This window comes from Ascaphus truei, chromosome 6, assembly GCF_040206685.1.
Source record: "Ascaphus truei isolate aAscTru1 chromosome 6, aAscTru1.hap1, whole genome shotgun sequence".
Classification (NCBI taxonomy): domain Eukaryota; kingdom Metazoa; phylum Chordata; class Amphibia; order Anura; family Ascaphidae; genus Ascaphus; species Ascaphus truei.
In genome coordinates this window covers 87,871,581-87,891,647 of record NC_134488.1, presented here as the reverse complement: position 1 = coordinate 87,891,647, position 20,067 = coordinate 87,871,581, and the positions used below count along the sequence as shown (strand labels likewise).

Here is a 20,067-nt window from a genome sequence, read left to right as displayed (position 1 = left end):
TTGTGATGAGCAGGGAAAGGCTAGAATTTACAAACCTGATCATCAAAGACTATTTGGCTAATTGCTTATGCTTGGCCCAACGGACAAAAGGAATTAACCAGAGGAAGTGGGACTCTTCACACTGTCCACCCTGCTTCAAAGGGTTTGTTGATGGGGGGCTACCCCAAGCTGGAAGTCCCAAAATGAGCTTCAAAAGCTTCCAAGGGACATTTGGTAGCCGTCTCGGCACCTAAGGTTACAGATAGAGGGACAAACGGTTTATAAACTGCTGTCCACCCATATATCCTTTGTCTTCGTTTGCTGAATGATTTCCTGATTGCTGAGAAGAAATGCCATGCAATGTCTTGGGCTGATTGCTGCATGAAACTGCCAGTCCAGCTGGGACTGTTTTCATTATTTTCATCTTTTAAGTAAGTGTCTATATTTTGCCTGTTATTGTATAATCTGTTGTGTTCACCTTTATCAAGGAATAAAATCACTTTATTATATCTTAAGTCTCGTCCCAGTTCAAACCCAGGTATATATATATATTTATATATATAGTTTTTGGTGTACAATTACAGCCTGTCGCAAGCTCTCGTGACAGGCTTGTAATTAACTGGTGGCAGCGGCGGGACTGAACTGGACCTGGATTACAGTATTCTGCGGGGTACTGTGATCCAGTGGGAACTTGATGGTAATTGCAAGTTCCTGGGACTAAAGATATTGAACACACAGTGTACAACATATAACACAAGATATGGCACCTCCTCACTGTTCCCCTACTTGTGAGAAGCATTGCCTCCAGAACCAAAGTGCCGGCCATCCGTCTGACTGGAGCCGGGCACTGAGACCAGAGGAGTGCATCAAGTCGGCGCGGGGAGCAGCAGCCAGCAAGGCTGAGAGAGAGACAGCAATCGGTGAGCATGAAACCCGGCAGGCTGAGCAAAGATCCACAGCTGCAGCTGCTGTAACCATCACACCGCCCGGAGAGCAGGGAAGGGACCCAGCTCCGGGACGGCAGAGACTTGTGGAGGGAGCGGGTGGTCTTGCACCAGGAGAGGTATTGGCCGTTGCGGCGGCCAGTCCATTTTACCCAGAATTGCTGGCCCTGATGTTTGCGCAGGGAGAGATGTCCCCAGCAGAGCGGCTCGAGCAGCTGAAGCTGGCGATGATCCGACCCACTTATCCCCTCCCAGAGCCCGGCGCTCAAGCCTCTCCGCTCTGGACTCCGTTGCCCCTTGCTGGGGTTAGTCCACTGGTGGCGGAGAAGCACCGGCAGTCGCTGCGGCACTGCCAACCAATGGGCCACAATAATGCCCAGTGCGCTGACCGTGCGCGGTCAGGCGAAGAAGCCCCTCAGGGCCAACGCTCACGAGCTGCGGAAAAGATGACCCAGTTAGCGGCATCCTCTGATGGCTCCCGCCCAGCCGGGGCGACAACCCTCCTCGGGACGTCTCCTGGAGAACCTGGACGGGCTGCATCAGCAACAGTGGCGGAGGGCAGCGGCCATCCACCTGATCCCGGCGGAGAACCAGCGGCGGCGGCAGAGATGACGCCGCCACTCCGGCATCCTGCCGGCGGCAGTTTTATTCGGGGGGAGGGACAGGGGTTGCGGGAGGGGGTTATTTTACCAAGTTTGCATGGAGCTGTGTTCCTCCACAAAGACCTGGGACCCTTGTCCTGCACCGTTTTACCTGTACCCAACCCGGGCGCTGTTGCGGCAGCGGCCCGGTGCTGGCCAGCCCAGATGGGGCCGGCGGCGGCCGCTCCAGTCCCCCTGCAATTGGGACCAACGAAGGCGGCGGTCTCTGCGGGGACCAGCAAGGTAAGCCAGACCAAGTCGCAGACTGACTCTGACTTATGTTTCCCTATGACTGTACCCTGTTGTTTCACTCTAGGGGTGACTGGGGGTGGCAGGAGATAGGGGCACCAGGGGAGGGGAAGGAAGGGCAGCTGGTAGGGCAGTCAGGATTCCCCATTACCCTGGCGGGGCAGCAAGGGGACTCTCAGTTAAGAGCCCCACTGTTGCAGCCTTGCTCTGGGCTGGTGGTATCAGGGGTTGTGGCAAAGTTAGACCACCCCCAGATTATCTGCCAGCCAAGAGCTAAGGTGGGTGCATCTGCACCAGCAACCCTGAGCTCATCCATGGTAATGGGGAGACAGTGTCAGGGAGATGGCCTCACTCAGGTGTCCCTAGGATCCAGGTTAGGATTAGCTAGGGAGAAGCGGAGTGAGGGGAGGCTGCAGGTAGGTAGCCAGCATCAGTTCTCAGGGGTGGTGAAGGAAGGGCAGCTTGTAGGGCCGCCAGGCTTCCCCATTACCTGGGCGGAGCAGCAAGGGGACTCTCAGTTAAGAGCCCCACTGTTGCAGCCTTGCTATGGGCTGGAGGTACCAGGGGTTGTGGCCCAGTTAGACCACCCCCGGATTACCTGCCAGCCAGAAGCTAAGGTGGGTGCATCTGCACCAGCAACCCTGAGCTCACCTCCGGTAATGGGGGCACAGCTTCAGGGAGAGGGGCTAGCCCCGTTAGCACCCAGCTCTAGGGTAGGATTGCCTGGGAGAGGGTTGGGTGGGCCAGTGGGAACCGGGGAGGGAAGGCAGCGAGTGAGCCAGCCAGTTTTCCCCGTTACCCTGGCAAAGCCTCCGGGGGTGTCTCAGTTCAGCAACCCCCTGTTGCAGCCTTGCTATGGGCTGGAGGTACCAGGGGTTGTGGCACAGTTAGACCACCCCCAGATTACCTGCCAGCCAAGAGCTAAGGCGGTTGCATCTGGAGAGATGCCCCTGGGCTCATCCCCGGTAATGGGGAGACAGTGTCAGGGAGATGGCCTCACTCAGGTGTCCCTAGGGTCCAGGCTAGGATTAGCTAGGGAGAAGCGGAGTGAGGGGAGGCTGCAGGTAGGTAGCCAGCAGCAGATCTCAGTGAGAGAAGGAGGGCTAGTGGTAGCCAGGGAGGGAAAGCATCAGGTAGTGATGCTAGAGTCTCCCGTTACCCTGGCAGAGCCCCAGGGGGTTTCTCAGATCAGCAACCCCCTGTTGCAGCCTAGCTATGGGCTGGGGGTATCCGGGGCAGTGGCAGGCTTGTGCCACCCCAGGGATACCTGCCAGCCAAGCGCTAAGGTGGTTGCATCTGGAGAGGTGCCCCTGAGCTCATCCCTGGTAAGGGGGAGACAAGGTCAGGGAGGTAGGTGCACTCAGGTAGTTCCAGGGTCTGGGGTAGGATTGCCCAGGGAGGAGAGGAGTGCAGGTGGGCTGCAGGGAGGTAAGCAGCCGGCTGAGGTGCTGGGCCTAGGGGAGGCTAGGCAGGGAGGCACCATGGAGCAGGGGGAGATAGGAGGTCAGTGGGTTGTTAGGCAGCTGGCAGAAGCTAGGGATAGGCAGAAAGTCCCTTGCTATGACAGGCCAGGAGTGACCCCCCTGACAGATTCCCCCGGGTCCCCAAAGGAAGGGCTGTGGGTAGATAGGCAGCCAGGGAGGAGAGTCAGGAGTATGGCGGAGCAGCTACAGGGTGACACAGAGCCAGGGCAGGTAGGGTCCCTACAGAATAGTGACATAACCCTGTCCCAGACTTGGTTGACAGGGAAGCGACGGTCTGTGCTGGATAGCTGGTCTCCTGCAGATGCAGAGACATGCCAGTCTCTGGGCAGTGTGCAGCCTGGACTGCACAGGAGCCCCTTTCACCATGGACTTGGTTCCCAAGGCACTGGGTGGGGGGCAGAGGGAGGCCAAGGAGAATGCCCGGCGTTGCAGGATCTGGACTTTACCATCCACGGTGTACTGGTCAATGCCGGAGGACAATTTTGCCAGGCCAATCCCTCAGGACGTATTGAGGGCGTCAAGGGCGCCAGTGGTACCCCAGTGCCTGGGGGAGGCGACTGGGGCACCAGGGCCCCATTGAGCCGGGGAGGTGTGACGATAGTGAGGGTTTGGCCCGGGATTAACGGGGTTACTCCCCAAGGGCCCCCCTCTAACCTCGCCAGGGAGACAAGGGGTTAACTGGGCTGAGGCCCAGAACTGTGACTTAACCCTTGTTAAATAACATGAAAATGCTTATTCCCCTGTGTAAATGATGTTGTTGCTGGATCAGGGTCTGCATAACCCACCCACTGGGACTTAAGGGGTTAATCTTATATGCAGTGCTGAATAAACAGTTACCTGAAAACTGGTAATTTGGTAACTGAGTAAGCCAGGACCCTGAGCCTTGGGGTACAGCCTCCGGGTCACCCCCCAAGTACACACATATTAAAAATATAACGTTGTCATAAGAGAAACATATATTTTTGATAAAGTGACTTTTTGTAGTTTTTGAAATACACAGGCAGAATGCTAATGGTGTGCTAATGTACAGGCAGAATGCCTGTCTTTGTAATGCGTAAGGAACCAAATGGTGCCTCATATGAGTATTCACGTGAGTATTCACTGTAAGTGTATATCAACAGAGAGGTGTGATATATCGCCCTGATCAATAGGTAACTGACCTAATTGGTTATGCGAAAAGCCAAAAGCCCACTTCAAAAGGTTTTATTGATGGGGCCAGGGGGGGGGGGCTACCCCCAACAGGATATCAAAAGTGAGTAACTTTATTAAATATAAGAATACTATGAGATGTCCTTGGCTGAACCGGCTAAGAATTACATAAGTGTATTGGCGGGAGTAAGCCGATCTTGGGGAGACTAAACCCTGTATAGGTACCTGCTGCTAAATGCCAGATATTAATATCTCTATTAATGTTCATATTACAATGTAATTTTTGGTCTTCCTGCGAGCGTCAGGTGCCACCGGCCGTATTAATATATCTCACCGGACTGTGTGTATTACGGAACGGAAGTTATGCAATGATTTGCAGTAAATATGAAATTTTGGTTGAGTCTGAGGAACCCCTGTTGTGATGAGCAGGGAAAGGCTAGAATTTACAAACCTGATCATCAAAGACTATTTGGCTAATTGCTTATGCTTGGCCCAACGGACAAAAGGAATTAACCAGAGGAAGTGGGACTCTTCACACTGTCCACCCTGCTTCAAAGGGTTTGTTGATGGGGGGCTACCCCAAGCTGGAAGTCCCAAAATGAGCTTCAAAAGCTTCCAAGGGACATTTGGTAGCCGTCTCGGCACCTAAGGTTACAGATAGAGGGACAAACGGTTTATAAACTGCTGTCCACCCATATATCCTTTGTCTTCGTTTGCTGAATGATTTCCTGATTGCTGAGAAGAAATGCCATGCAATGTCTTGGGCTGATTGCTGCATGAAACTGCCAGTCCAGCTGGGACTGTTTTCATTATTTTCATCTTTTAAGTAAGTGTCTATATTTTGCCTGTTATTGTATAATCTGTTGTGTTCACCTTTATCAAGGAATAAAATCACTTTATTATATCTTAAGTCTCGTCCCAGTTCAAACCCAGGTATATATATATATTTATATATATAGTTTTTGGTGTACAATTACAGCCTGTCGCAAGCTCTCGTGACAGTTTGGTTGTTGTTTTTGCATATAATTAGCTTTGTGGATATCATGTTAATTCTAGGAACATGACGTCCATTGTTGTCACATTATGACCCCTGATATAACGGAGCTTTGTTGATCTGGGCCCAAGTTGTAGAGATGTACAAATGGAGCAAATGTAAAAAAAAAATACTTCTGTAAATGGGTATTGGTTGTAGAGTACAAAATAAGTTTTGTAACAATCTTAAACCCTCTGCTGCCAGAAATGTGCAGGTCCCTTTTACTGATGTAGCCCTGATTGGTTTTTGGGCTATAGGTCTGCTCTCCTCCTGGCAGTAATGCCTAGTAAGGGTAGGTTTGCCAGGAGTAATCATGGGTTTGCCAGGAGTAATCATGGGTTTTCCCCACTCATAGCAGTGGATTGAGTCAGGGAAGGTAGTGTAATCAGGCCTTGTGTCCAATCAGAAGCACAGGGGTGGTTCCTATGTGATGCACTTCCTGAATTTAGCCAGTCTGCCTCTACAGTGAGAGAGGCTGGTTTACCCTAACCAAGCTGTCAGGGCTTTGGCAGTTTGAGGCCCTCCCATAGGGGAGCAGAGGGAAACCGCATTCCTCTTACTCTATTAGGGAGTAAGGGAAGAGTTGGGACTGCTCTCGGTGCCCTTTGGCTGGGAGTGAGTCCAGGGACATCCTGAGGGTGGACACCCTACAAGCTGGTATCAACTGGGCTGCTGAATACAGAGAGAAAATAAAGGACACTTTGTTTTATTATACCTCCGGCCTGAGAGTGAAGTCTATTGGGAGGAGGGGGAAGAGATTCTTCTGTAGAGACTTCTCCCCATACACCTGGGGGCTGCACGAGATGGAGGCGCTGCACCTGTGAGTACTATTCAGGCAAGACCCCAGAAGCCTGTCCTGTAATTCCCCTATACCACCATGCGGGAGACTCAGGGCCCTCTGTTACCAGCAGGTTTACACCACACTATGCCATGTAACCAGAGCGAGTTTCCCAGAGATAGGCCCTATGTGAGATTGGGTGGGGGAAACAGGGTTACACAGATAAGGAATTAAGAAGTAACTCTCAATGTATTACTTCCTGGTAAAACATTTAAAAAATAAAATAAATCGATAAAAAACTAGGAGTGGTAAAACCACAAGGGAACCTTGTACTGAGGATAGATGAAACAAAAATGAATTATTGACTATATTCATTCAGTAAACATAGTTGGTGGACCTTATTATTGTTAACTTTCACAAACCACTATTGTATTTACACCTGTTTAATGCTTTTCAACTAAGCGTGTTAATAACTATTCACAAAATGTTTCACTATGATAAAACTTTTGTTTAATATGATTTTAACTAACTAATTAACGTACTCCTTAATTATGATGGACTATGTCCTTCATTTCCATTAGCACTGGTCACAGACACTTTACTTTTTGAACTACCTGACAAAAGTCTGCGCTGTGTATGGATCATTTCTGCTGTTGTTATGGAAAATAAACTTTCCTTCATTGCATTTGATATATTAATGGTGCGATTCTTTATGAAATGACTAAGTGCTAATTACATGTATTTGCCGTGTATTTTAGGTACTTCAAGGGTTACACAGAGTTCTTGGCACCTTTATTTATCCAAGAATACTACACAACTGTGTTACTTAAAGCAGCGGTGCGCAAACTGGGGGCGCGTCCCTGAGACTTTATTGGGGGGGGTGCGTGGTTACAGAGGCCTGCGCTAAGGGTGCGAGGCCTCTGTAAATGTACTTGCCGGTTCTTGTCCACGCGTCACCGTGGAGTCAAATGACGCCCGTTACCATGGAGACGTGACGTCAAATGACACCGCGGGTCACATGACATGACCCCACAGCGTCATTTGACGCTCCATTAAAGGTAAGGGGGGGCGCGATTGTGAGAGGAGCAGGTGGGGGGGCGGGGGGGAGCAGGTGGTGGGGGGCGGGGGGGGGGGGTTGTCAGGGCAGGAAGTTTGCGCACCTCTGACAAAGTAAAGTCAGTTTGTTTTCTATCTAGACCAGTCAAACTTTTTTTACACGTTGTCAACACATCTGCCACTAGAGGGCGCACATTGTATAACAAATAAAATACAGCACATTTTAATCACTTGACCTTTTTGTGGCATTCAAGGTCTACCAGTGGGGAAAATAGCACTTGATTACACAAAAAAAATGCCTGTTTTGTAAAAATGTTTTATTGTAACTCTGAAATTACAAGTTACATTATTTTTGTTATTGTAACATACTTTAGGACTGAACATATCTTTTTCACATCTTTTTAAAAGAATTCACGCTTAAGCAGTTTTTCAGCTGATACTTCCCAGACAGCAGTGTCTGTCATTTATCTACCACTCTTGGCCTTTAAATTAGAAATAAATAAATTTGTTGAAACACTATGTACGGTATTTTTCTAGAGTGTGTAAAATTACTTTCACCTTGGCCATAATAAATAACACACAGTACTGAAGCCAAACTCTACCCTTAAAGGAGCCATCCAAACGGGTACATTTATTAGTGCTTTTTATTTTATTTTTTTAAGGCTGGGAGTCTCCGGAGCTGATCCCCATTAATTTCAGCCCCGGAACTGAACCCCATTAATTTCAGCCCCGGAGCTGAACCCCATTAATTTCAGCCCCGGAACTGAACCCCATTAATTTCAGCCCTGGAGCTGAACCCCATTAATTTCAGCCCTGGAGCTGAACCCCATTCATTTCAGCTCCTGAGCTGAACCCCATTAATTTCAGCCCCGGAGCTGAACCCCATTCATTTCAGCACCGGAGATGAACCACATTCATTTCAGCCCCGGAGCTGAACCCCATTCATTTCAGCCCCGGAGCTGAACCCCATTAATTTCAGCTCCGGAGACCCCCTGCTTCACTCCTATGTTAAAAAAAAACAAAAATGTGTCCGCTTGGAATGCCTTTTTAACCTATCCAGAAGAGCAACATATGGCGTACCTGTAACTGAATACTGGAATGTAACAGTACAGACGCTGCACTACAAATACAGAACCAATGGTTTATATAGTATGGTATTATTCTCAACAGTGAACCTCCGGTCATTTGACATTTTATTTGGAAAGGATTTTTTATTTTTTTTACTTTTGCAGTTCATTACCAGTGATTATGAATTAGCTTCTCAGATGTGGATATAATGTCAATACAGAAAAGCACTAGTTGTTTTCACAATGAACTTCAGGGCTCATAACATGGGGGACTAGCTGTTTGTTGAAGTAAATCAATAGAGAACTGTTTCCAAGACATTCTGAAGTTTATGTAATTCATTCAGATAAACATAACCAATCTCTTTTTGTTGAAAATGTCAAACTGCAATTTGTGCTGCCGGGAAGGGAACATTAGGTAGCCACGATAGAAGAGTCTCTGGAGTTAGGTTATCAGTTGTAGCACATTTAGAAACACAAGGAGGGTAAAACCTCACTTTCTGAAAAATTAAGAAATGTTACGGATACATTACAATCTGTGTGGAAGGCATAATAAGTGTAAACTGTTTCTTCTGCTGTGTTAACTGCATTTGTGCAGATCAGAAGCCCCCATGTACAGTAGGTAATTTTAAAGGGAATAATCTTCCATTTTTATATAAAATAAGAAAACATTGAATCCTTTAGACCAGCAGTGTGCAATGTGGGGGGTGCGCCCCCCGGGGGGCACTGGATTTGTCTGGGGGGGCGCGGGCAGTTGCAGAGGATCCGCGCTCTTCCCCAAGGCATTTAATTTAAATGCCGGGGGATCGCGTGAGGCCCCTGCAACTCTAAAACTTACCTGGACTCTGCCGGCGTCCCTCGTGTGCATGGCAATGCGGCATCAAATGACGCCGCGGGGTCAGGTGACAAATGACGCTGCGGGTCACGTGAGCGAGGTAAGGAGGGAGGGGGGGCTCAGAACGGAGAGGAGCAGGCAGGGGGGGCGCAGCAAAAAAAGTTTGCGCGCCCCTACTTTAGACTACTGTTTGGTTTACCCAAAGCCTTGTAGAATTCATGGACCTGTCCCTACCACTGCTTTTTGAAGGCTGTTTGTACTCTTTAAGTAGTTTAACACGTCCAGATTTAAAGCATGACCAATGGTAACAGGTTAAAATTTATTGTAAAAAACAACAGTTGGGTTTCTGTTCTTGGAGTAGCAGAAATATTAGATATTCTTAATACTTAATTTCCAAGGAAAGGTCTCAGATGCAAACACCTGAAATGTAATAATAAACTTGCCTCTAATAAACTGGTGAGAGCCTCGGTAAGGTTTTTATACTGCACTCCAACTGTGAATCTCTACTACAATACCTGAGAAAAATAAGCTGAATTCCTAAAATCGATTTGAAAAATGATTCTGCTTCCCTAGAGAGGGAGATGCTTTTTTTTGTATTCATTAAAAATAAATAAAAATCACAATTATTTTAGACAGATGGTATATTACATTTTGACATAAAACATCTGCTCTTTCAGGTTGATTACTGTTTATTCAATGCCTTCAAAGATACGTGTGATGTGTAACATTTTATTATATGACAATAATTACTTAATCAAAGCTATCTAAATAGTAGAGGTAACTAGGCTACAATCTGTACATATCATATGATAGCTTTGCTTCTGGGCTACATAACCCTCAACACAAACCCAATCTTTGCTCCGATCAGTGCAAATATCACACAATTATACGAGAACCTAATCAAGGTTATATTTAATGAGCAGCTTCATTAACAGCACATTGTTGCCTTTGTTAAATAGTTTTATAATCTCACAAGTGGAGGAGTCTAGAGACTATAATTGTAACACCTCATACAGGAAAAAATGCAGTGTTGAGGGCAGTGAAAAAACACCAGAATAACCCTGTTTCCGTTTAAAAAAAAATGTGTGTGTGTGCCAAGTACGCGCATTTTAAGTGAAACTTCTTTGTCTTTTGTCACTGTTTTGTCATAGAAATTGTATTTGTGATGGTGATGTTTTTAATTAAAAATCAAAACACAATTTCAGTGCCAAAACGCAAAGAAGTTTGACTTAGAACGCGCGTTTTAGCTATTTGCACTTCTATATTCAAAGTAAATGTGAATTCCTTGTGTGTGTGTTTGTGTCAGTCAGAAAAGAAAAACAATCCCAAGATTGAAGCGGAGCACGGCTAACACCCAACAAAAATAGAATTAAAAACTATACTTTAATAAACATGGCATACAGAGAACATAAAATGACACTCTGACGCGTTTCAGGCAAACGCCCTTTATCAAAGAGTTTGTGTCAGTCAGTGTTTGTGTGTGTGAGTCAGTGTGTGAGAGTCAGTGTGTGTGTGTGTGTGTGTGTGTGTGTGTGTGTGTGTGTGTGTGTGTGTGTGTGTGTGTGTGTGTGTGTGTGTGTGTGAGAGAGAGTCAGTGTGTGTGTGTGTGTGTGTGTGTGTGTGTGTGTGTGTGTGTGTGTGTGTGTGAGAGAGAGAGTCAGTGTGTGTGTGTGTGTGTGTGTGTGTGTGTGTGTGTGTGTGTGTGTGTCAGCCAGTGTGTGTGTGTGTGTGTCAGTCAGTGTCTTTCCTCTCCCTCCCCTGACATCACAGATGGCCTCTTCTGCCTGCAGTGACATCACTTCATTCATGGAATTTTGTTACAACACAAGGGATTTTTCCTATCAAAACTCTGTTCTGTATGATTATGTGTTTAATACATTTGCATTTATAGATGTAAACTGCCTAAACGCCCAGAGTCTGATTAAAAAAATCATATGAAAATCAATTTAGAAGTATTATAAAAAAACCTTTATGGCAAATTTATGAACAGAATATAACATAATCTGGTAACGGTTAGTGAATAAAATCAAGAAGCTCACCTCAGGATAAGACCACTCCGGGGAGTAATCTGTCACCATGAACAAGCGTCCACTCTGCTGCAGCATCCCCAGGGTACTTTGTGCTGCTGCTGATACAACCTCAGCAACGTGCATATAAGCCATGGTTGTTACCCCAGCTTCTGAATTGCTGAGCTGCATATTAGCTTGCTGAGGGCTACAACAGGGTATGCACATTTCAGCCTGAGCGTACGTGGTTCTATTACCATCTTCTGTCTGAGGCAACACATTGTGGTCTCCTGCCACCAGCTGATGACCATAAATTGTATTACTGCCACCTTCTACAGATATGAAATCATTTATAAGGTCAGAGAACTGGTTACTGAAGGAGATGTCAAAGTGGTCTAAATTGAGCTCCATGTTGGAAGAGTTACTTAGAGTCTGGTGAGCAACAGGATAGAGTCCTTGTACCATATTTCCCTGCAGAATAGGAAGGTTGTTGCTGTTCCTCATTCCTGCATTGTTATCAGACTGCATATAGTGCTCTGCATTGCATGCTTGAAGATCACCAGGCTTAAGCAGGTTGTCATTTCCTTCTGGCCGCTGGGATGTCTCCATAGGAACCTCTGCTTCAGCCGCCATTGCCTGAAAGTTTGCCTGGAATTGCATTAGTTGGAGAGAAGATGTTGACCCTATTCTAGCTTGGTCTATTGTACCATTACAGTTGTTTGTTGGTTGGGAGGAAGCTTCTGTTTTAACATGGGAGATTCCTAATGTATTAACATAAGTGCTGTTTGAGTCATTTAGATTGTTGTGTGAATTTTGTTCAAGAGGAATAGGTTTGCTGGCATCTTGTAAAAAGAAGCTTGGGGAAGGAGTCTGATGAACATGGGGACTCTGAACTGTCTGGTTGAAGCTGGTTGAATAGTCCTTGTTGGAATCAATGGCACTGAAATCCATTTGCTCCAAAGTAGTGCTAGGGCTAAGACCTCCCCCTGAAGGGAGCAAACTGGAACCTGGAGTAAGTGTTAGTGAATGTGATGAGGTGGATGGGAAACTCTGTTTTGCTAGCTGTTGTTCAAAAGTTGTGTCCTCGGTTTTAATCTCTTTAGCTAAAGCTGCACTGAAACTGAAGCTGCGATCTGTGCTAGAGGATCTTCGCATGTTAATGCTGTTGTTGTCTTCCTTTAGACCACTTCCACCATAGGTCTGCCCTTGTTTTGGGTTGTTGAGAAAACAGTCAGGGTCAAAATGCATAGTGGTTTCTGGCATCTTTCTGCTGTTGTCAAGGGTGGTGGATAGTACAAGCTCTTCAGAAACATTAGCAGACAACATCGATAAGCCATCTGAACTCCCTGTTGTAGGGAAGGCAAACTTGTGACCATCTGAACTGACAGCCAGTACTAGGCCCTGGGTACTTGTATCTGAGGACAAAAGATGTTGATTCGGACCAGTGTTAGGTGACATTGTGTATACTGCTTCATTTGTGACTTCAGACATAAATACTGTGGCATTTTGGGACAGACTCCCCATTACTGAAGCAACAGCCATGCTAGAGACACCAGTGACAGCAGGGCTGTCAGCCATATCGGGATCACTATTCAGGCCACTGCTGATGGATACAGGAGAGTTCTGGGTGGTGTCAGGAACTTCCACCTGATTCGTAGAAGAAACCTCAGTACTGTTTTGATGGAGCAGCACAGGTTTTGCCACTTTGCCATTTCTCTTCTCCCGGCTGGAGGACTTGCCGTGGCTGTGCTCATTCTTTCCTTCTGAAACATCATTGTTTTGTACCTCCGAGTGAGCGCTGTAGCCACCTGTCCTTGGCTCGACCTTTGGTGAGATGATGCGATGTTTGGCACTGTTACATTTATGATGCACACTGCTACCTGCGCCTGTGACAATCAACAACAGAATAACACATTAAATAAAGATACACAAATACTGTTAATTTTTGGCAAAACTGCATAGTTTTTTTTCTCTCTAATTATCTTGCCAAGTGATAGCTAATTTGAGTCATTAAGGATAAAAGGTGACTAACACAGCAGAAATACCTCCATAACAAATAGCACCTTGTGATATTGCTTGTATTTATTTCATTCATTGGTACTGTGTCTAAAACTCCAGTAAGGTTAGCTACGGTACAGTATATCACTCATTAACACAACCAGATAGAGAAAAAGGGTAAGGAAGTAGGTCACTATTGTGCTATTCTTGACAACATTGAATCAAAATGATGTTCTCTATTGGACTATCTGTACAATTAAGCTGGCTTCAGTAAATGATTCTTCCTGATGGCCTTGTTTGCACAAACCTTTGGCACCGGTGCTGCTTTTTGCTGAGAAGAATGGCCTATGAATTTTTGATACTTTTCCCTCTAATTGATTTCCCTTTTCTTCCCAGAAAGAGATAGGGACGTTAATTATTGTATAATGACCTAACAGGAAAAGAAACCTAATCCCTGTAGCTAATGGCTACAATTACTTGTGTCAAGAAGCTGGGGTAGCTTCAGGTTCTTGATAAATACGTTATTCCTTTGCTTTTAGTGTATCATCTCCTGCTATATACAGAATGTGTGCTAAAGCTCAATTGTTTAAACAATTCCCTGAGCTACGCTATAATTAGGTAAACCACAGCAGTGCTTTACATACAGTAGACCAAAGCATTTTTCAGTTACAGGTTGGTATCTATAAAATGCTCACATAATGCAGAATAGTGCTAAAAAATGTTTTGAAATAGTCTAATACATTATTATGTTATGTACTTAAATTGCAAAAGACAAACATTCTACATTTTCTAGATACCACCGTGGTATTTCAAGTTTTCAAAGAGGCTAAAATAAAAAAGAGGAAATCAGGGATCAGAACAGTGTGGACCTGCTCAAGTGTCTTGTAACGATGGTATAAATGGAAAACCTGAACATAGAACACACTATAATACATCAACTCAATGTGTTATGGCGTATTGATTTGGAATTTGTTTGATGTTAGATATGCAGCAATATGTGAACAATGTCTTCTATAGGAATAGTGCTGTATGATATTCTTTTTCCCCAGTTAAAAAATGTTTTTCTTTTCAGAACTATCATTGTCTTTTTTTATAAGCAGTTTTCGATTGCAGAGAAGAACAAATGTAGAATAATTGTATGGGTCCTCTTTACTACGACTTGTACATTTTCCAGGAAATATCTTTTAACTCAGCTGAAATCCCTGCTGATTTGGAATTGCTGCAGCATTATTGAATGCACTTCATAAATGTACAGTCCTTTAACTATCCTATGATACCAATGCATGCGGCATCTTCTGCAGAATCTCTGTTACACTTTGTGGAGTGTGATATGGGATTACATTTACAAAACTATTACAAATATTATAAGGTCTGAAACAAACATGACAAATGTTAAATATGCTACATGCTTGAGCACATGTATTTCTTTTTGCTGATGCGAAGTAGAACTGTAGTATTAATTGCCTCCTATAGCTGCAGTAGTTCAACAACTGATTTGTCCAATTTAATCCAATAGATAATCTCAATAGAACTTAGTAGGGGTATGGAAATGGCTTTCTCATGGAGCTTCATTAGGTTGGGAAAGATCATAGAGACGACCACAATTTCAAAATGTTGCCTTTTTGTATGTAGTGGATAAAGCAAGAAACCCCCTCAGCCCTAAGCGTGGGGTACCATCCCACCCCTAGCTCTCCACTGTACTGCCATTACCTTCAAGGGCCGTCAGGTTGGTGCAATGTGCTTTTTGGGGGGTGGGACTTTAGTGGGTAGTGGTATAAAGGGAAGCAGAGGCGAGAAAAGGTAATTTCGCACCCCACTGCTGTTTGGTCCCTGCCGACCCTCCCCCTGTTATTACTGTTTTTTATGATTGCGCATTTATTAAAAAAATGGAATGCAAGGAAGAGTTCACGCTGTTTAAACTCCCAAAAATAACAAAAAAAGAATAAAACAGATGTTACAGCTTTCATCATATTGGGTATGTTGGGGATTTGTTGTTACCCTCAACCAGCTGCCGTTACAGAGGTGTAGTGCTGGGTAACCTTGCCAGATGGGGTGCTACTGGTGGCAATTAATGGCGAGTGGGCAGGGTTAATTGTGCTTTGGGTAAATGGGTCCCATTCTCGCAGCTGATGAGTCATCTGAGCGGCTGGAGCTGTGTGGTCCTTGGCTTGGGGTTGCGGGCCAAGGTTGAGCGCCATTGGCCTTTATCGGGTTTGGGGAGCATTCTGGTAGGGTTGGTACTTACTGTTGTCTGGTATTGACATTTAATAAAAGCTGTGGCTGTTTAACCCCCAGACCGTTGTGTGTGTTTTTTTATTTATGGGTATGTTAGGGATTTTTTTGGGGTGGAGGGATGGTTCACAAGCTCTGAGGTCATGTCTATGGGCATTCATATTTGTTTTTTTTCTCATCTATGGACATTGAGATATTATTATGGGGAAAAGTTGCACACAATTGTAAAAAGTTCTCCAAAAGATCTAGTTTTCAGAAAGCCTAGTTTTAACTGAAACTCCTGGGCTATATTCTAATTAAGGAAAGATTCCTTGAAAAAAAACCTGAAGTTATTTTTATGCATTTGAGTCTAAATATATTACAGTAATTCAACAGGACCAACGAAAATAGACTAAACATCCCACGATAAAACCAAAAAAAATCACAGCAATGTAGTCTCACCCAGCGACAAATATGAACCAAAGGCTTCAGCAGGAAAATAGTATAGTTCCAAAAGGACAGAAATGTTGGGTCACGTGAGTCAAATCTAAAGCTTTTTTTTTCAGAATTAAACTGCATGCAAAGTGAATCCTGAATGTTTTAGACAGAATTCTGGCATGTTCAATGTCTGCTATAGACTTCCAGTCTAATCCAGCCCTGGGGCATCATCTTGGTCAATGCTTCAAAATAACAGTATTATATGTATGAGAATGGTTATATATTTTTTCCTGATTCTCGGGAACCTCTAGTGATGTAAAGAGAGTGGTGGTAACTGCCACAAGTTTATTAAAATACCTCCATTAATAATGCCAAATGATGCAAAATCATACACCACATCTTAGCAGAACCATTGCTACTGTCGCAGTTCCCACACACCCCTCATGTGCCTTTAGAACATGGTATACAGTAAATGGCTCGTGTCTTAATGCTAGATCATGTTAAAACTTGTTTTTTTTTAGGACAATACAGTAAGTGTGTGAGTTTCATATTAAAGTACACTCATCTCATTTATTAAGTGCGTCTGTGTAATTGTTATGTATACGTTTGTCAAGTGTTTACAACACTGAATACAAATCAGTAGTGTACAAATGAAATAAAATAGTTGTCATTGTCAGACACACAAATTTTTAAGAGCCTGATTCTCCAAGGATAAATGTTGCTGTAAATTGCTGTAAATAAAATTAAAATACTTTTTTTTTTTTTACTAAAGACAGCATTTTGTCAATAAAGTCAGAAGAGAGCACGAACGAATCCTGTAAAATACAATGCTCTGAAGTGAAGCGTCATTGCTGAATCTTGATCAGACACACTCCAGTGCTTCTGTCATTTCTTTATTAATCATACTGCAGAAGACATGTGCCTACTCATTTGTAAAGGTAAGGTAAAACGGCAACTTAAGGGGTGACTAAATGATATGTACTTTATGCACAGGATGTTCATAGTTTTAATTATGACATTCCCCAGTTTGCTAAGTATTATAGCTACCTGATAAAGTATTTATGCTTCTATTTCCAGATTAGCACCGTTTGTGGACTGTTAGGAAACAATTCAAAGTAATTGAACTCAAAAGCACTATAGCTGGGGTAGCCAACTCCAGTCCTCAAGAGAGATCAACAGGTCAGGTTTTCAGGATATCCCTGCTTCAGCACAGGTGGCTCAGTCTTCTACTGAGCCACCTGTGCTTAAGCAAGGATATCCTTAAAACCTGAGCTGTTGGTAGCTCTTGAGTACTGGAGTTGTCTACCCCTGCACTATATGATGCAATTTGTACTGCATGTACTATTCAGACATTTGCCTCACTGCCAAACTTAGAACGACTCTTTTGGTGTGTGGGCAATTTTGTTTGAAACCAACAAGAATATGAACAATTTGTGCACAGAAGCAAAAGGCCAGCATCATTATAATACGTACATGTGTCTAAGAAAAAAATCCATTATGCTTGTGTGTGTCTGTGTGCCAGAACTACTTGGCTGCCCCTCAAAATACCAGCAAATAGTTGTGTAATAAATATGAAATAGTGAAATAATAAAATCTAGTTCATTAAACTGAAGGAATAATCCCCACTTGCTGTCTGATGGAAGAAAAACCCACGTTGTCTCCTTCCTCATTACAGTGGACTGCCTCATTATAATGCTAAGAATGATAGATCATGTGGAGCTACAGTATTTTCAAAGTGTTTGTACTGTTACAAAAAAAGTCTGGTGCGATTCCATGTAAATACCATGCAAGTGTTTCTTGATAAATGTCACCCAGTACTTGTACAGTAGAAGGAATCTATACAGCAAATGAACAGGATCATCAGGAGACACAAACACCTCTTCTTCTATTGTTCGAACTAATGGCAACAAAACAGATGACCACAAAAATATCCAGTTCCACAAACATAAACTAATTGTCTGTCCAAGCAGTTTTTTGTCTGTTGTTTTTTTTCCAAACCTCATTCACCTCAATTCCACTTTAACATGTCAAATCCTATTTAAAAAAAATACACTGTGATTATTACATAATCCTCGTGTCAGAATAGTGTATTTATAAAGTAAATATTTTAGCTTTCATATGAGATGGCATCAGCAACATTAAGGGTTTTATAGCAGCCGAAGCAGACTATCAGGCCATTGAATTTGTTGGGAATTGTCATCCGAAAACGGCCCCATGGGCCTATTTGGCTGATACAGTATACTGTACTATAGTATAAGCCCCTTAGTATGTTATCAATCCAAAACTCAGGGAGAGACAGGAGCCCTGTAACCGGGAACATATTGGCATACAGTACTTAATCTAGCTTAGTTTTCTTTGCGGTGAGAACCTGTTGTTTGTTATTGTTTTGATAACAAATAACAAGTGTACCGTATTTGGCAGTGTCTACAAAGTAACTTTATAAAATGCAGTGGTATTATTGTGATATCACTAATAGCAAATGATGTTAGTTGCTCAATGCCCTCCAGGTTCGTCAATTTTAAAAGTCTTCAAAATACTAATTTACATGTTAAAAACCCAACTTACAGGTGACCAACGTAAAAGCAGCTCATGAACGTGTTGTTTAATTGCCATTGTGAAAAGTACGCCTTTTTCCCCAGCATTCTGGACCATTGAGGCAAACTATTGGGCATTAGCCAAATTGCGCACAATTGTCCCTATTCTGGCACTTTAGGCCATGTCCATGAAGCACATCAGTCATGACTATTCAGTAACTGAATATTGTTCTCATCTATTTTTTTTAAATTATTATTAGGGATCACTCCTTACATAAGTAATTAAACAACTTCTATGCCTGATGTAATAGGTTATCTCTGAAAACCCTACGTTTAGTCTCTATATTTACCTAAGTTGCCAGTGCAGAGACAGTTGTGCGTCCGAGGCTGTGGTTTGGTCTGATGACTGTCGAGAATCTGCTGAACAAGCTGCTCCACAGAAAACCCTGAACTGCTGTTGCCATTGCTGCATGTCCATTTAATACCATGAACTGTGAAGAGAACAGCGGAAGCCACAAGTCAGAAACAGAGTCCCTTTTTTTTCGGTTTCAATTATCCACACTTCATGTGGCTTTCTGTCCCCAGTTTTTTTCTACAGCACAGGGGTGGCCAACTCCAGTCCTCAAATGCCACCAACAGGTCAGGTTTTACAGATATCCCTGCTTCAGCACAGGTGGCTGTCATAATTACTGACCCACTGATTGAGCCACCTGTGCTGAAGCAGGAATATCCTGAAAACCTGACCTGTTATTGGCTCTTGAGGACTGGAGTTGGCCACCGCTGCTATAGTACATGGCGAGCGAGGGAAAATGTGCTTTCATTTTACATAAACAGTTAATTATACGCTAAAGCCATGTTGGGAAGTGCTGTACGTGGTCATTCAAAAGCTCTTGGTAATAAGTAAAGTTTTTGCAGTGTATATCAGGATGATGTTGCCACAGTTCATGCAATGTTAAAAAGAGTTGGCAGAAAATGTTTGTCATAGTATAAAATGTTTGAAACCAAATGGTAAAAATGCATAACATTTTAATTATTAGAAAAATTCTAATGTATGGCTCATGTTTAAAATGCAACATTTTCCCTTTTTATTTCCTTTGTTCTGTACGTGATGTCTTATTATGTAGAGAAGCTTGTAAAACGTGCCTGCGCTCTTCTAGTTTGGGTATTTAGCTGTACTCTGCTTATCAGTGCATACTGTGTGTCTGGTATAATGGGATTAACAGATGCAGCCATCGTATGAAAGTACTGATTAAACTACCAATACAGATTAAAGGCTTTATTATGTATATTCCAAAGAATCCCCATTGAAGGCAATAGGGATTTTATTGCTGAAAATGATCTGAACGGCCTCATTGGACTACTGTATATTGAAGTACCCCCTATCTCAAACTTGAAACAAGATTGTACAGTACTATACAAACACCTTTCAGCATATAACAGATCATTCTCAATTTTTTTCTACAAATTGTAAATTGTGAAAGATGGAAGGCCAAAAATAACACAACAGGCTCTCCATCATTCACAATGAACCTGGCCTGTTCTGCTACTACCTTGACATCTGATAAAATGTAACGAGTCTAAGACCGTTTCCCAACCTGGGTTCCCACGGCCCTGCAGGGGGTGCTGTGAGAGAATCGAAAGGATTTCCCCGATCTCCCAGAGCAGGGA

The 20,067-nt window shown here is 43.8% G+C and overlaps 1 protein-coding gene across 8 annotated transcripts in view; it reads right to left on the bottom strand.

Annotated features, from left to right (window-relative positions):
- Positions 1-20,067, bottom strand: part of CAMTA1 (calmodulin binding transcription activator 1) — a 1,668,879-nt gene that overhangs the window by 244,712 nt on the left and 1,404,100 nt on the right. For 7 of the 8 annotated variants that reach the window (XM_075605012.1, XM_075605007.1, XM_075605006.1 and 4 more), the window contains exons 7-8: positions 18,750-18,890; positions 11,252-13,104 (exon numbers count right to left, since the gene is read on the bottom strand). In XM_075605012.1, coding sequence (XP_075461127.1) covers positions 11,252-13,104; positions 18,750-18,890 — 1,994 coding nt within the window. The remainder of the gene's footprint in view (positions 1-11,251; positions 13,105-18,749; positions 18,891-20,067) is intronic. The other variant, XM_075605013.1, reaches the window with a different exon arrangement.